The sequence below is a fragment of the Pelecanus crispus genome, chromosome 1 (genome assembly GCF_030463565.1).
Source record: "Pelecanus crispus isolate bPelCri1 chromosome 1, bPelCri1.pri, whole genome shotgun sequence".
Classification (NCBI taxonomy): Eukaryota; Metazoa; Chordata; class Aves; order Pelecaniformes; family Pelecanidae; genus Pelecanus; species Pelecanus crispus.
The window spans coordinates 76,967,901-76,985,378 of NC_134643.1; the positions used below are offsets into that span (position 1 = coordinate 76,967,901).

Here is a 17,478-nt window from a genome sequence, read left to right on the forward strand (position 1 = left end):
AAAAAAAAAATACAAGAATAAAGTTCGCTGAAATGTGAGAATGGCCAATTCTCTAAGAAGTGAAGTGTTGAATCTATACAAAAATGTAAGTGTCAGAAATGCCACAAGCACTTTTCCTTAACTAGACAAAATCCTTTCACTGCGCACTTGATCTATTAAAAAAATATTTTTTTTTTTTTCCAAGCTGCTGCACCTTGGAAGGGAGTATCCCAAAGGAGCAGACTACTTTAGAAGCCGTTTGAAAGCAGCTTTCCTAAAAAATAAAGATGTGAAAGATCCTGAAAAAATTAAGCAACTAATTGCACGAGGAGAATTTGTTATAAAAGAGTTGGAGGCTTTGTACTTTCTCCGAAAATACAGAGCTCTGAAACAGCGCTACTACAGCGACGACAATCAGTAACTGGTGCTAATGACTTCGCATGTAACGATACAAATCCGTGAAAATAAACAATAAAAGAGCTGTAACCTTAGAAGAAATGAAACATAAATCCTTCCAACCCATCTGAAGTATAAGGTATGACTTTGCTTCCCCTGAAGTAGTCACTTGAAGGATTTGGGTTTTGTATTATATGGATAGTAGGTTTTTCCCAACCACTTTTGACCTCCTTGAGCTAAAACTTCACTTATGAAAACAATTTTGCAGGAAGCAGTGGTAGTACGATTGTTCTGTTTCACTTCGATGCGCACGTTGAACAGATAGCTGCTCTTATATTTACCCCATACCTGTGTGTTTGAATGCCGATTCAAGGCACTACACTTCTCTTGCTACCTAACGAGGTTAATCTGGTTTTGAAAGTCTATGTTTAATGATTCATTTCCACCATAAATGAGCAATTTCTTAAAGTAAATTCTTAAAGACTTTAACTACATCTACTTAACATGCAGGAGTCACATTGGCAGGCTGGTGGAGGCTTACTGCTTTAGAAAGAAGACTGCAGGGTCAGGAAGGGGGCAAATTTGACCAACAGTGGTTTAAGCACTTAAACCCTGAAGCCAATTCCTGCTACTACTGATTTCCAGTGTTGTGTAACTGTGTAGCAGGAATGTGGAACTTGATCCTTTCCCCTGGAAGAGAAGTTTAACTATGGATGTTTGCTCCATGGCTAACTCTGTAGGCCTTGGCTCGACTAGCACACACTTGTGCCAGAACTGATACTGGGCACGTACCAGGCTTGGCTGGTGTTTCCACCCCCCTCCCCGCCTAAGAACTAAATGACCCTGGAGATAGAACAGAAATAATCTGCACGATATAGGTAAGTAAGTAATCACTGCAGTAGTACTGTTGGCAATAGCAAGCCTTCACACATGTTAATTCCAGAACAGGGTTTAAAAAAAAAAAAAAGATGGCAAATTAGACAGTACGCTACCTTATCATAGAATCGTTTAGGGTTGTAAAAGACCTGTAAGATCATCAAGTCCAACCATTAAACCTAACACTACCAACTCCACCACTAAAGCAAGTAAGGGTAGAGTAATAATTAATTTCATGTTTCCTGGCTTGGTGGCTGGATTGTTTTTTGATGAAATGTTTGTGCTTCGGTTTCTAGCACCACATTGATGTGAACAACAGTCCTTCCACATCAACTCAACTCCTCTACAGCATGTTGCAGTTAAACCTATTCTGAATGAATACCTCTATATACAAAATTTAACCTACCCTTCTCAATAACTGGTAAAAGATTATCCAGGTGTGGTAACAAAGGGCCAAAGTGTAAGTTTATAGGACAGTAGCAGTTTCACACTTCTTTCCCCATAGGACACAATCGGTACTAAAGAACATCTTTCATATTTTCTCTAAGTTTATGGAAGGCATTTGATAGAAGAAAACAAACATGCACCTGGGAATGAACACAGAATAGCTATTCAGAGTATTTTAAACTTGTCGGCTAATTAAAATCAAGTCTCCTGGTTAGACTAATGAACGCAAGGTCTCTGGGGCATGACTGTAGATGGTCCCGCCCAAGCAGCACGCAGCAGTGAAGGAGAAGCGCCGCCTCACCTGAAGCACGGCTCTGCTCCTGGCAGAGCGCAGAATGCAAGAGCAGCACGCACCAGAGGAGGTGGATCCCTATGATAGAGCATTTCGCCAAAGCGCAGCAGCACCCCTCTCGGGGGAAGGGAACACCGGTGGGCAAAGACAACAGCAGCTTTGTGACAGGCAATGAGAAGTACCAGAAATAAACTGAGAACCACTGCCAAACCCGTGCAATCCGTGGGATACTCCGTTACAGAGATGAGGCACTGAAATTCTTGGAGAGAAAAAGCAAACAGGGACAGAAACTCACAATAACTATTTTTTATTACATTACAATAAATAGGAGCAGTACAGTTTGACAAAAAAATGACAAATTCCAGATCACCTCACAGCACATACTCCTAAAAACATTAAAAATTTTAAAACAAACGGTCTTTTTTATTACTATTTTTTTAACTTAATGTCTGGTATGACCAACATTCCTAGGTCACGCAACCAAATGATGGAAAAACTGGATCACACTGCATATGTTCCACATCAAATAAAGCACAATGTACAAAATGTGCATGTTTCAGTTTACACTATACAAAAATAGTTAAAATACATTCCAGGTAAACATATTACATTAAGAAGTCATTCTAGTAAGAAGTTGGCACTCAAGAGGAAAAAGCAGAAGTATTTTCAACATGAAAACACAAGACAGTGGAATAAAGAAATGTTAGGAAAGATTTACCATCTATGTAGCTTTATGTAAACTTGAGACAAAATGATTTCTTTACAGTTTGATGGTCTTTGAAGGTAATAATTGTATTGCTTCGTAGTATAGACAAGAGCAGAAGATTGTGTGTCAGTATTTACCCATTGCAGAGATCCTGTTATTCTAACAAAATCTATACAGTGAAACTTTTAAGTTAGCAAAAATTTTAGGGCATTGGGATTGGTCAAAGAATTAAAATTCAGTTTTGAGAAAACCAAATGATAAAGTTGTTTACCAGAGTTACATAAAGCTACTGTAAGAAGGTGTTACTCCCTGACACATGGCAATTTGATGTATTAACATGGTAAGTGATTCACATGTTCATTTAGTAGTTGCTATCAGACCAGACAGTATCCAGGTGTGTTCTTTGAAAGCATTTCAAATAGGGAAAGACAGAGTAATTGTAAGATCAACTTGTGCAAGCTGCAATCCAACATGCTTCACCAAATCTCAACAAATACCAAGACAAAACTGCACAACAGTGGCAAGGATGTGTAATTTTTTTTTTTTAAAGTAAATAAGGGCTAATCTAAATAGATTTTATACTAATTTAATCAGATTGGTAGCTACAGATCACATTTACTGGAAAAAACCCAAACTATTTTATATATAGCTTTATATTAGAGCTATATAAATCCACATTTGATGATTAAGACATTTCAGCTAAAATTTCTCCTAACAGTTTAGTTAATTTAACATAAGAATTTTAGACCAGCCCTAATTTTTACATGCAGTGTGACTCAGTTACCAAAAATCTTCAAGTAATCTTAAGATTACTTCCATTTGCTCAAGGTATGCTATCCGCTTTTTCTACGTTCTTCATATATAATCAAGAGCATCTAAAATGTGCAAATAACTGTCTCCAAAATGTTTTGACCTTGGAAGCTATAAAATGTTTTGCAACGTTAAAAATTTGTTCTTTACTCCTTATTGGTCCTTATGATACAATGTTAGGTTCTCCTATTACTGTTTTTCAGAATATTTCATAATCTAAAGTATATTTCACATTGAAGCTGAAAGGAGGGGAAGGGATCTGGGTTTTTGGTGGAGGGTGGGGAATGGGGGGCGCAGGCAGGGAAAGGTATTTCTGTCAGCCACATTGAAATTAAAGAACAGGCAGCAATCCAGACAGTACACATCCCCTGCCGGCTTTGCAGCTCTCCACCTATGAAAGTCACTGTGGGCTTTTTGTTCTTTGTACAGGCAAAAGAATACTTCTCTCATGCAGCTGCACCTTTGACATCGTATAAATGGTCCAAGTTACCCAGGTATATGAAAAATCATACTGTGTAAAATTTCCACATGATTGTTTAGGTATACCTTAGGTTAGGGCAATGGCGCTATTCCCCATTCCAAACTTCCCAGTGTCCTGAACTATCCTACTTCAATGTCTTGTGTTTTATTTTTTTGGGTACACCAGAGTCAAATTTTCAAATTTTACTCTGCAGCTGAGTTAGGTACTATGAAGAAGTGTACCTTCACGAACCCAGGCCCTAATAAAACAAACAATGCGACATTTACAGGAAGACAACAGGAACTGGCAACACTGAAATTACTGGCTCTTACTTTAGTGCAGAATAACTAGACTACTGCAGTACCAAAAATGAAAGCTTCTGCAAAAATTCTGCATTAATTCCAATCAGAGAAAAAAAAAGGGGGGGGGGGGGGGGGGAGAATCACAAGAGAACTTAATCACAGAGAAAGACAACATTAAAATCTTGGTCTAGCTTCATGACAATCTAGACACTGGAATGCCACTCACCAACCATTTAATCTGTGCAACAAAACTAGTACTTCACGAACATCACATAAACAACATTGACTCTGGAAACCATGTTCTATGCTGACAGTTTGTGCAAATTCTACGCCATTTTTATGGCATAGTGGATTTCCAAATTATTTGCATGAAGCAGCTAAATTCAACTCATTCATTCACTCATTTGATGTTACTAGGATTTAAAATTCCTCCCCTATTTTGCACAAAATGGGCATCTGGAAATATTTAATGCCACTCTTTGGGGGCGGGGGGGGGGGGGGGGGGGGGTTGAAAAAAAAGAACTGTTTACTTTGCTATACAATTTAGGATTCATTCTGATCTAATTCTTATGGTAATTTCTGGATCCATGTATGAATTAACCTAAGAATTTGAATCAACTTATCTGTTAAGGCTTTCTAGTATTTCCTAGAGACACTAAGGGTGAAATCCTGTACCTATGGAACAAAGCTACTTAAAGATTTGCCACTGAGGGTCAGGAAAGCTAGGATTTCACCTTGGTCTTCAGACACAAAAAGTTAGTGAAAGTCTTAAAGCAATGCATTAACAATAGCAAATCAACCTAATTAGAACTTTTACTTTTTCCATTGCCAGATGTGCATTGTTGTCTTTTTTTAATTTTTCTTTTTTTTATAGAAAAAATAGAGTATTTAAGGAGTGACCGTGACAAATTGTGGTGAAAATTTTTTTTTGTGAAAGTTTTATCTTTACATTCATTAAAGTTGATCTGAAATGCTACAAGACTAGATGCCTAGAAGCAAAATCTACAGGAAGACTATAAAGGCTTCTGGTCTCTCTATATTGCAGTCAGTCTAAAATAAAAGAAAGGCTGAAATGAAAGTCTCTTTCGCTAACTAGTCCTTTTTCCCAACCAGATTTAAAAAACAAAAAATTAAAGGGGGTGTTAGAATGTGTAGAGCATCATTTCATTGTTTGGTTTGCACACAGAATAGAAGTTCACAATCAGTAAGAAAAATAGGAAGTTAGCAATTGTGCATGCACCAAAGAGTCCTAAGACAGTTCTCAGGTTTGTGTGTGTGGTTTTTTTTGTTTGTTTTTTTTTTTTGTTTTTGTTTTTCACAGGCATTGCTAGTTCAAGAACCAACAGTCAAAGAATACTGGCACTTTAAGAGGAATGAAGTTTCCACTGTCATTTAAAACAAGCATTCAGGTAAAGCTAACAGGATCATGAAGCAGAAAGTAAAGTAATGCTAAAACAAATGCTAATAATTTAGTGTAATGTACAAAAATTACTTAAGTACTTCTTAAGAATAAGGATAAATTGTATTTACATAATTATACACTTTGTCTTTGTCTTCTTTTTCTTCTTTTTACCGTCTTTGCTCATCTTCTCTTTGTGTTTTCTGATTTCTCGAACTAATGTATAGAAGGCATCATCAACACCCTGAAAAGATACATACATGCACACATTAAGATCGCATTAACAGACTTACACACCTGCTTAGGTACAGCCTGTTTTCATCTGACCCATCAGGTGAAGTGCGTTCAATCAGCAGTCTGTTTTGCTGCCTGCCAGGAGAGGCTACACTGTCTCCTCCTTGCTGAGGCTTTTATAGTGTCCCCTTGAGTAGACTGTGGGTTGGAGGAATTGCCAGGGCAACAGTCCTCTGAAGCACTTCTGTTTCTTGGGAAGGGGCGTGCTGGGAAAAACATACTCAGATGGAAGGGGAAATACAGTTGTCTCCTGTCATATAAGAGGAACATGTCTGACTGCGTTACTGTGCATGGGCAAAGGGGCCTGCAGGAGAGCAGCTTTGCTGAGTGGGCTGCCATCATTTGAACAATTAGTCCTGGATACAGGCTGTTCCTCTCCTGATTTCTGAGGAGCACTGAGACAACAACCGGAATGAACTGTTTTGACACCAGCAACGGCTAGCACCTCCCTGCCCTCCTTCTCAGCTATTCTCCAAGCTGGGCTTACAGCAGCCTCAGGGGTTGGCCACAGATACCCTATAGTTCCAATTCCATTACTAATGTGGTAAGGAAAGTAATTTAGTGCACTGCCCTCTTCTCCATCTTGAAGAGGGCACATGTTGTCCCACCTCAAACTAGAGAAGTATAGGTACCACACATTTAGATTGTAAGTACATATATTATTAGCACAAAGTTCTGAAGCATTAGCTAGCTTCGTTTATGCCTTAATAATCTATATGCAGCTTTAAAAAGTAAATACAAATATTTGTAGCAAGAATTCAGTACCAAAGAGATAGTTATGATTATTCTACATATTCATGTCATTATTCAGGCACACCGATACAGTAATCACACCACAGTTTTATAAATCTTTACATATGCAAATCAATCAAATCAACCCCATAGAATCATAGAATCGTCTAGGTTGGAAAAGACCTTTAAGATCATCCAGTCCAACCATTAACCTACACTACCAAGCCCACCTAAACCAATCAAGGGCAAACTAGACTAAACCATATCCCGAAGTGCCACATCTACCTGTTTTTTGAACACTTCCAGGGATAGTGACTCCACCACCTCTCTGGGCAGCCTGGTCCAATTCTTGACCACCCTTTCCGTAAAGAAATTTTTCCTAATTTCCAGTCTAAACCTCCCCTGGCACAGCTTGAGCCCATTTCCTCTCGTCCTATCGCTAGCTACTTGGGAGAAGAGACCAACACCCACCTCACTACTACCTCCTTTCAGGCAGTTGTAGAGAGCGATAAGGTCTCCCCTCAGCCTCCTCTTCTCTAAGCTAAACAACCCCAGTTCCCTCAGCTGCTCCTCATAAGACTTGTTCTCCATACCCTTCACCAGCCTTGTTGCCCTTCTCTGAACACGCCCCAGCACCTCAATGTCTTTCTTGTATTGAGGGGCCCAAAACTGGACACAGTATTTGAGGTGCGGCCTCACCAGCGCCGAGTACGGGGGACAATCACCTCCCTGCTCCTGCTGGCCACAGTATTCCTGATACAAGCTGGGATGCTGTTGGCCTTCTTGGCCACCTGGGCACACTATCATGTTCCAATGATAAATTATTATTTGAGAAATCATTCTATTTGAATTATATAAAGACACACAGAACACATTATCTATGGTGCTGTATCATGTACAGTCACTTAAAATCTCCACGGCTCCAACAGTTAAGCTACAGACACAAAAGCTAATGTTTCTTCACGTTGAGTAGTTTTTCATTTTGGGGGGGGGGGGGAGCAATTATAGCCGACAAAAACTAACTCTGGTCAAAAAGAGACCAGCACATCTAAAAGCCTGCTATGAACCGTTACCAAGTACAATGTTACACGGTATACTTTGCAACAACCTGTTTACCTAAAACAGTTTATTCTATTGCCTAGCTTGCAGGTCGCTCCAAATTTCGATCAGGCACCCATGTTCTCAGTCAGCCTTTACGTTTAACAGTTTGAGTACTGACAGTTATAAAATCATTAAGATAAAAAATGATCTTGATTCTTCACTGCTTCACTCCTTATATTATCTTTTAGATACATCAGAAATAGTTGTATAATGTTAATATATCACAGCAGCCAGCTGCACCACTATAGAACTGGGTCTAGAAATTCAGCCCTACAGCTGCCAGGCAGCGTCCCACCTCTGGTCAGCTACAGTTTGCCTTCAAGCTGCCAATAAAAAATAATAGTCTCCGTTCACTCCTGTATGCCTACTTCAGTAAAAGAACTGAAAGTGAACTCTGAAAAAAGCACAACAACAAAAAGCCAAAAATCACCTAATTCATTACTGTTTAGTCAAACACCAAATGGTGATGAAGCTTAATAAGGAAAGTCCAAACAACAGTGAGGTGTTAAATAGCTTCACTTATAAAGCAATGCTCCCAGTATAACCTAAATTTATTTAAAACCTTCACATTCAAGTTCATAAAACATTTATAAATAACTGATGTTCGACCAAAGTCCTTGGCAGCCTGTCTCCCAATAGTAACATCACACTTTTGCAAGGTCTTATAATATATAAAATATACTTGCAAATAACTTTTCTACATTTTTAAATACTATTGATCAATATAAAATTTATGTAGCATGCCTAATGGAAGACTAGCCTTAGTTCTGGAAGAAGTCATATGCCCCATGAATCTTTTGAGAATTAGAAATGCTTAGTATTATTTTACAGAGAGCTAGTGTATTTTCCTTATAACTTCAGCATTAATGCACGAAGTGAACATTTAGCAATGTTCACGTAGGGAAATGATCTAGAAGTAGTGATGGTTCAAAGTGTATCTACTGCAGTTCTCATCTCAGGCAGCCAGCTAGGAGGAAAGCATTAAGAATCAATTATGACAGACAGAAGAATGGTTTCTTTCTTAGAACACAAGAATGGTACAAGAAAAACCTCTGCACAATATTCTTCTACAAGACTGTTCACATTTCCTTACAAAACTACCTTTCAGTATTTCACACTCATCATTAATGCGTTAGAAAAATAATCAGTACGAGGACAGTCACTGGCTTTCAGTGGTGTCTTCAAATGAGACACGCTAAACAAAAATTGCAATTTAAGTCTTCAAGCAAGCAACCCTCCCTCATTAAACTGGTTTTGAAATAAATACAGAGAAAATGACTTGTACAAAGTAATATCGAGAGACTATTATGGGCCTTTAAACACATGACTTCACAATTAAGGCTGAAATCTTTATTCTACCTAGAAAGGTGTCGATCTTTTTAAAACAGCGCATGCTGCAAAATACTAGGGAATTGACTTAACTTTCGTCCTTGCATTTACACCTTTGTAGAACAAGCCTTTAAAATGATTAATTACGTATTTAGTAGTTTGGTCCTGCTGCAATTCCTCTTAAATTCAGGTAACTAATATGACACACAAACTTATGTTTAGAATATTTGTGAATTGGAACTGTAGAACTCAAGATAAACTGAGGTCTTTCACTTTTCAGTCTGTGGATTAAGTAGTGGGTACTCTTGTTTACAGAAGGTCCCTAAGGGCACCAATACCGTAAGATGAAAGGCGGTCAACCTTTCTAGTTACTTCTTTCAGTAGGAAGGGACTGCATGCAGCTGACCTTCCTCCCTCTACAATGGAGTTACTGCGTGCATGCTTTTTGGGAAGTGAAAGACGTACTGAATGAGTGGTTTAAATCCAGTCTCAGGATTAAAAACTCAAAATTCACTGTGCATGCTCAGCACTATACCACACTGCCTCAACAAAGGTGCACTGATGGAGCTTGCTCCTGGCACTTGTTTTTCCACAGGGCATCTACAAAATGCAAAGGGAACAGAAAAATCAGAACTGTTCCCACAGAGACAGCCTGCTCCTGGCTATAACTTTGCTTTGGAGCACCACATGGTCCCACGACCATATAGAAGTCTGGGTATGTGGTGGCATGGTTACAAGCATGCATGAGACTTGGCAAGTAACCTGGCTATCAATAAGAAACCCTAAATTCATAAGGAACTGGGAATTCCTTAATAGCCCAGCCCCAAAAATAGACCCTTAATCAAGTTTTAAATAGTAGGAAAAAAGTTGTTTTTTATATTTTTTTAGATATATAATACATATATACATACATACATGTATCAGTCACAAGGAAATTATTTGTACACCTCTGTAGTACTATGGGAAAAATCATTAAATTACAGTTTTCATCAAGAATCTAGAAATTTTTTTAATTCAAATCGAGAACGTTTGTAATTCAAACTTTTTACTATTAACCCAGCTTAATCTGAATTACATTATCTAGATGTCTAATTGATGCCCTAAAGAAACTTTTTTATAGTATGCTATTTATGTAAAAACTTAAATGCTTTCAAGAAAGAGATCTTTTGAGGATTTTACACTGAGTTTTAGAGAAATTTCTTCTTGCTACTTGGAAATTACAAATGCAGCAAGAGATGTTACGTACTTTCTGCCTTACTATGTAACAGCCAAAGGAATGAACCTCTTGGAATGCATCAGCTTTACCAATGGTAATCTGGGTAGTCAAAGTTTTCAGTTACTTTGTACAAGATTAATATAACTAAGAAGGCATCCCACAAGCAGTAAGAAGATCAAGTGAATATTCCAAGAGGTAGCAAAACACTCTGAACTATCAAATTTGATTATCCACAGACAAAAAAGGAAAATAAATACTATCACTGCAAACTGTGTTATAATGAGTATTTCTGAAGTCTCAAATCCCAGCTGAAAGACTCGCATCATTAGGTGCTGCTCTCCTTAGCTGTCTACTATGCATCAGACTGAAATAATACCCATCTTCTTCCTGAATGGGAAGTAATACAAGCCAGACTGTTTTAAATACCAGATTACTTATTCCACTAGAATCACTACTGAACTACAGCTATACCACCATAAATTTGGAATACGTTTTCTCCAGCTTAACCTCCTAAATACAAAGTTGCTGAAATGACCATCAATACTATACTCAAGTGAATTCTCCTTAAAGACAAACGTTTCCTCCCTTGAGCAGACACTCTAATTTCTAGAGTCTTACATCCAAGACTATTTTCTAAGAGGGGGGGGAGGAAACCAAAAACCACCACACACAACCCCAAAAAAATACTTCTGCTGGACACAGGCAGAAGGAAAGTAGGAAGCTGGTAGGAAAAAAGCATATGTTCACTGAGCTACCAAGAAGAATCTTAGTATCTGAAAAGATGCTTCTACTGAAAAAAGTAATGAAAACCACAATTCCTACCATCCTGTTCTCCTTCTCCCAAGGAAATCCACAGAAAGGAGAAGCAGAAAGAATTCAGGATCTTTAAAGTCCCAGTATACAAAAATAAATTCTACTTTGAGGTATGGCTACGTTAGTAAGATAGCAAGAAATGGCAAAGTTGGTTTTCAGAAGGCTACAGGAAGGATGCTTAAGCAATTTCATTCATATTGTTCTCATCAAAAGTAACCTTGCCATGCTGCTGTTAGTTGGGTTTGATAACGAGGAAAGAATAAAACAAGGTATGTTGATGGCATCAATTTTATTAAGATATTTGGATGCAAGACTAGGGAGCTTCGTAACTGAAGTTTCCAGTTTCCCGCAAAGGAAACCTTTGATACAAACAGTATCACAAAAGTGCATCTTTTTTTAAGCAAACACCTACAGAATTATCTCAGAGCAGTCATTCATCACTTAAAAGCTGAGAATATAAAAAGCCTGAGCAGATCTAGTAAAAACTGATATGAAATAAAATTTCTCCTCCCTCCTCCTGGAAAGAAGGATAAAACTCCCTTATTGAAGGGAATATTCCTACGGTTGTGACAGCCTCTTTAGCATACAAGTCAAATTCCACTACCCCTCTGCAAGATGTCCTGAAGTGTGAAAAAACACCTTGAAAAGCAAACAGTTTTTCTTTTGCACAATGGGAAATTCCAGGTCATCCTCCTGTTGAGGAAGCATATAAGGAGTAACAACCCACCCTCTGCAGTGGTGCAGTAAGAGGTAAAGAATTAATGGGATAGTAATATATGCAAGGAGCTATTCTGATGGTTTATTCAAAAAGCAGTGGAAGTGGTTTAGACTAGCACTTCCTCCATATCACAGTTGCTCTTTCCCTCTCCTCCTCCCTTTTTTTCCTTACAGTGGAGTATACAGGTAAAAGCCAATTTTGAGAGAGTTTGGGTATTGGGGTTTTTGGCAGGTTTTTTTGTTTTGGTTGTGTGTGTCCCTGCCTCCAGTTTTACTTCACTGTTGCTTCCCCCCACTGCCCCTTGTAAAGGCTCTCAAAAAAGCGAAACCCTACCATTTTGTCCAAGTCTGGATCACTCATGGCATTATAGTTGACAAAAAAACAAAACTAACGTATTCCTGCAAACTATAATTTTTTTTAAGCTGGGGGAAAAGAAGGGAAAAATGGCATGGCATAAGGAAGGGCCTGAGAATTAAGAAATCCTGTATGCCAGCTGCTAGCCAGATACTGTTTCTGCATCTGAGAAGGACTATAAATATCATGATCCTCTCCCCTCAGTTCATCAACCTGAGGAGCCAATCAATATTCAGTTCAACAGTATCTGCAATATATCTGTAATAAATCTTTTTCCTCTTAACTTCACACACAAAAACCGGTCTCCGTTTCACAGATGGAAAACTTGGTAAGTTCTCTGCAGTAAAGACTTCTTGTTAATCTATTTATCAAAAACCCATGAAACAAAGCAAATCCATAGTACTTGGCTGTTTGCTAGGAATATTATTCAAGACTACTATACTGAAATCTGATTGGGTTTGTATCTTAAATTATGTCATCAGTTAACCATAAAATACCTGATTTGCAAGACACTGTCAATCATTTTCATTTGGCAAGTGATTTGTAAAACTTACCCTGTTACATTACAAAACTTACCCTGTTACATTACAAGGCAATTTTTAATTTTCACGCACCCTGGAGTCTTTTCTTCTTTGCTGATTTTTTTCACTCTGTACTGTCGAATCTCTCGCACCAATGTATAAAAAGCATCCTCCACTCTCTGCATTGTAAAACACAACTCCTTAAAAACTGCTTCATTAGCAATTGTGACATATTGGGACACCCATGGCAGGGGAAAAAACCACAGCAAAACCACTGAAATTATGAGCTTTACTTGAGAGAAGTATATAGATCTCCATTTATATATTTAAAGTGCTGGGCTTGCACATTTGCCACTTGATAAACACTTTTTAATGCAAGTAAGAGAGACACACTCAAATAATTTATTGATTACCAATTATTGTGAATATCTACACTTCAAGACCTCCTTTTTTTCTGTGCAAGGTAACACTTGGACAAAAAAGAGTAAGAATTATTTTCTTCCATTGCATACCATGTTGAAAATAATACCGCTTGTGTTACTGAATCTTTTCACACATTTTTGTGGGCATGGATGTATATGACAGGCACAAAACCTTATTAGATTGGGGGGGGGAGTTTACTTATAAGCACACACAGTTAACTGCCTATTTTCATTTCTTAACCGAAGTGAGAACCTGTTACTGTTTGGGTAGGGAACAAAAAATAAGCTTGTTTATGTTCTGTTCTTTATATAAGAAGGTATAGTTTCTCTGCAAAAATCTGCGGAACAAACTAACAAAGTATAGAAAAAGTCTAAACAGGTAATTTCCTAAAAGGTTACAAAGAAATAAAATCTTCTAAGGATACTAAATTTTGGGCAGGTTTTTTTTTTTTTAAAGCTACTTACTTTACAGAACAAGCATTATGCTATTAGATTTAGGAAAAGGGATATTTACGTCATGGCAAAGTGCTTTTAAGAAGCACCTTAAGTATATTATATTTCAGAGTAACTTTCAAAAGTAATTACTTATTATAATTATAGAAGTTATTCTTCCATGCAGAAGAAGCAACAAGTTCATTATTATCATGTTTAAGAGCTTGGTTCACATCAATGTACAAGGCATATTTAATCTGTTCTCTCTGGGCCAGACTCGGGCAACCGCTAGGGTCCCATAACAACTAAATGCAAACAGCCTGTGAAGTTCTGCTGCTCACATTTTTCTCTGGTTAAAAGAGCTCTTCAAGTATTCCAGGGATGACACAGAGCTACGTGTTTTACTTCTCTGGTGTCACACCCTACCCTTCTGTAGCTTTGTGTTTGGGCCACTTGGAGATGAGGATACCATAAGCATTAAAAAAAAAAAAAAAAGTATGAGGGCTGAAGATATCTTTAAGCAAATACAAGATAAAGAGGTACAGCACCAGCTTTAAGTTATATCTGTTGCTTTAAACTGATTCTATCTGTGCATAAACTTAAAAATTTAGGTAAACCTCTGAGGATGTTGTTATAGCAAGATGCAAAATGTTTAGCTGCAGCTTTTAAAGGGGAGAGCAAATCTCTCCTCTGCCTTACTGACAATCTCATTACTTGTCTCCTCAGTCAGATCAACAGTGGTGTTAATTTAATACAAACTCATTATTTGAAAATAAAAACAGAGCAGACTGATGATTGTGGAAAACAGTACAACCATTTAAGCCCCAAAACTTTATTACTACCCAAATGCACAATCTGGGCTTTTACTTGGCAGATTTTCCATAAATTATCTCTCCAACCCATCTCGATATTATGCATCTAATAACAAAAATAGGTTAACATTTACTGCCACAGTTACTGGGTCATTTGGCATGAACCATGCATGTGCCATAGGTTATCACAGTTGAGACTCATTCTTAACACAGTGCTGCTTATCTGAGGGTTCTTCTGAACTACAGCCACTTGAGTTTAAAGATTAAATAAATTACATTTATTTATTGGTTTGTATTTCTCTGGTATACACAATATGCCCTGTTAGGATGTAGTGAAGTACTGACGAGGTGACAAGTCTTCTTACATTCCAGGTCTGAGAGTTTGCAAAACGTAAAGGAAACCATTAAAAACCAGCGAAAAACAAGTAAAGCTCATACTTTCATGTTTTCCTGGAAGGAATGGAAGTTTACTCCTGAAGAGGAAACAGTAAACATTGATCAGCTGCTAGGTACCAAAGCACAGGCTGTACAAGAATCAACATTTTTGCAAATCTACTGTTTTGCAGTAGAAATACATAATTTGATTATGGAGCTTTCACGTGAATAATTAGGTAACTATTCTTCAGTCAATGTTTTTTGCCAACTTTCCCATCACCAATAGGAGCTGTAATTTGCTTTAGCAATGCAGAGAGAGGGAGAGACACAAGAGTGAGAAAAGAAATTGCTACTACTGCCATCACCAAGAACAGTCTTATGAATCCTGTTGAAAGGAATTATTCTGCAAGAAAATCTGTAGAGACACATTTGCTAATTTCATTAGCACAAGGTGACATTTTAAAGAGCCAGGTGCCAGTCTTATAAGCTTAAGAAGTCATTTTAATACCCATTTCTTTTAAGATTCTTCAGTATTTTTTTTCCTTAAATAAGCATGGACCACATATCTAAAATATGATTAACCAGTTCGTTTAGCTGTCAGAACTGGAAGCAAAAATATCCTTTGGCAGATACTAAAAACTTCAAAATCTAAACTGCTATTTACTTTAACAGCCCAAAGAACCCATGACCTCGAGGCAATGTTTTCAAGATGCTTTTGATTCCTAGGAGACAGCCAAACATTCAATTTAAAATACAACTATGCACAAAGAAGGACTATTTCAAATACAGACCAAAGTACAAATGGGAGTTTTCACATATTCTGCTTCTGTAAATAGCACTTAAAGGAAACTAATGAAAATTAGCCTTGACATCTCTAAAGTGTTCTGTGCCTACCTTTATACACTTTATCAGAGTTGGTCTCTTAAAAATCAACTGTTAGACAAATAAAATCAAAATTATTCATGAGGACACAAGCCAGAAGAATGCTACTCGCTTGCATAAAGCACTCCCAACATAAAACTTTGTAGTGGTAAAGGTCAGCTTAGCCAATACTGGAGAATACCCAACCTGCAGAAGTCTACCAGCTCGTGTAACATTTAGCTTATAGGTTAAGGCTAATTTTTTGCAGTCTCTAAAAACAGACATAATACTTCAAAGGGCTGTTTGGAAACAGTTACTACAACTCAGCCACATGCAGAACCTCCACTAGTTTGGGGAGGGAGGGGGCATTAAGCTGCTCATGTTATCTTGTGATGGTTAAATACCAGACATACATCAGTAAATTCATATTAAATGCTGCACATTATCATGATTAAAGTTACAAAGTTAATTGTTCCAAAGTTAAGAAGTGCCAGAATTACAGCTGTCTGTTCTACTTGAATTTTACCCATTGTACACTTTTTTTTTTTTTGCTGCACCTATTTATCTTTACATAAGGTAAGTAACAAACCTGTTTCCTCAGCATCCTGGAGTCATTCAGCACACAAGTTGGATACCAGAATTTGTTTCAACATTACCAAAACTTCCCCCCCCCCCTCTTTTGGGCCTTGTTCTTGGGAAGGAGTAAACTTTTTTGGAAAAGTTTTACCTTACAACAAACAAGTGACATGAAAAAACTCAACCCACATTGTGAAGTCTGACAAAGTTATAAGCAATTGAAAACAAAAAGTTTTAAAATGGAACCTGTACATATGAGCTACATTAAAAATGGCTTGGCATGAAACACATACAGTATCATTAAACAGATATGACAAATCTCTAAAAAAAAATGGCAAGTTGGTTCAAGCAAGCTGTCTAGATTATCGGTTATTCATGAATCTTAATTGAGATGCAGGAATGAAATTGTGTAAATACTGCACTGATTACTTCATCGGACCAGGCACAGGTTCTCAACTTATTTTCATCACAAGTTTGGGGCCTAACCTATTGTACATCAGACAGCTGAAATAACTATAACACTTTTTTAACAGCATCCTTGTGATTTAGGTCAACTTCTTCATTAAACACTTCAAAAGTCTGTTTAAGTGTATATTCTCAACACCACCACCTAATGCTTTGGTGAATCCCTTACTATTCTTACAATAATGCCCATATATCTGCTTTTCCTTTGAATTCCATACTAGCAGGACAGTTGAAATGTTCCAAGGAAAACAAAATCCTACAGTCAAACCACATTTGGGGTACAGCCTTACAGGTCTTCCTTGGGTAACTCACAGGCAAAAGGAAGCCCAATAAAAAATACAGGATGCAGCCTTGGTGGGAATAAATCCAGTTGGCCTCTCATCTCTCATTGCTACTACTGATAATATTGGGAGCTATATGCTCATGTGGACAGGGAAGAATTTGAATTTAAAGCTTATGTCAATCAGAGAAAACCAAAAACAGCTACCAAAATAAACCTAAGAAATTCACACCCTTCTGCATAAGGATGGTGAAAGGATGAGTACAAGTGATGCAACGTGCATTACAAAAACACCAGTATTGACACGTTTACATTTAGAAATAGGATTATTTTCATAAATTAAATCATATTCATTTCAGTCAGTGGTCTAATTAAAATTAATAATCTATAGCCTTATATCCAAGTCATAGGGTCCACTAAGCTAATGTTTCACTGATGAACTCAATGATTTGTATGAAAACTCACACAGGGATTTGGCTTAAACCACCACCTTTTTGCAGTAAGTTAAAG

The 17,478-nt window shown here is 37.5% G+C and overlaps 2 protein-coding genes across 10 annotated transcripts in view; one reads left to right on the forward strand and one right to left on the reverse strand.

Annotated features, from left to right (window-relative positions):
- Positions 1-17,478, forward strand: part of ETFRF1 (electron transfer flavoprotein regulatory factor 1) — a 17,899-nt gene continuing 421 nt past the window's right edge. Inside the window, exons 1-5 of one of the 8 annotated variants that reach the window (XR_012832007.1) lie at positions 1-85; positions 185-514; positions 886-1,253; positions 3,936-4,000; positions 5,590-5,677. Coding sequence is in view for 1 of the 8 variants with exons in the window: in XM_009493291.2 (XP_009491566.1) it covers positions 41-85; positions 185-400 (261 nt within the window). In the remaining 7 variants the exon portion in view is untranslated. Of the gene's footprint in view, positions 86-184; positions 563-885; positions 1,254-1,547; positions 3,526-3,935; positions 4,001-5,589; positions 5,789-17,478 lie in introns of those variants that run through there. The other 7 variants (XR_012832006.1, XR_012832009.1, XR_012832010.1 and 4 more) reach the window with 7 other exon arrangements.
- The window catches only part of KRAS (KRAS proto-oncogene, GTPase), a 23,457-nt gene continuing 11,766 nt past the window's right edge, over positions 5,788-17,478 (reverse strand). The window contains exons 4-6 of one of the 2 annotated variants that reach the window (XM_009493292.2): positions 12,809-12,924; position 12,199; positions 5,788-5,911 (exon numbers count right to left, since the gene is read on the reverse strand). In XM_009493292.2, the coding sequence (XP_009491567.1) occupies positions 5,795-5,911; position 12,199; positions 12,809-12,924 (234 nt within the window). In that variant the 3' untranslated portion in view covers positions 5,788-5,794. The remainder of the gene's footprint in view (positions 5,912-12,198; positions 12,200-12,808; positions 12,925-17,478) is intronic. The other variant, XM_009493293.2, reaches the window with a different exon arrangement.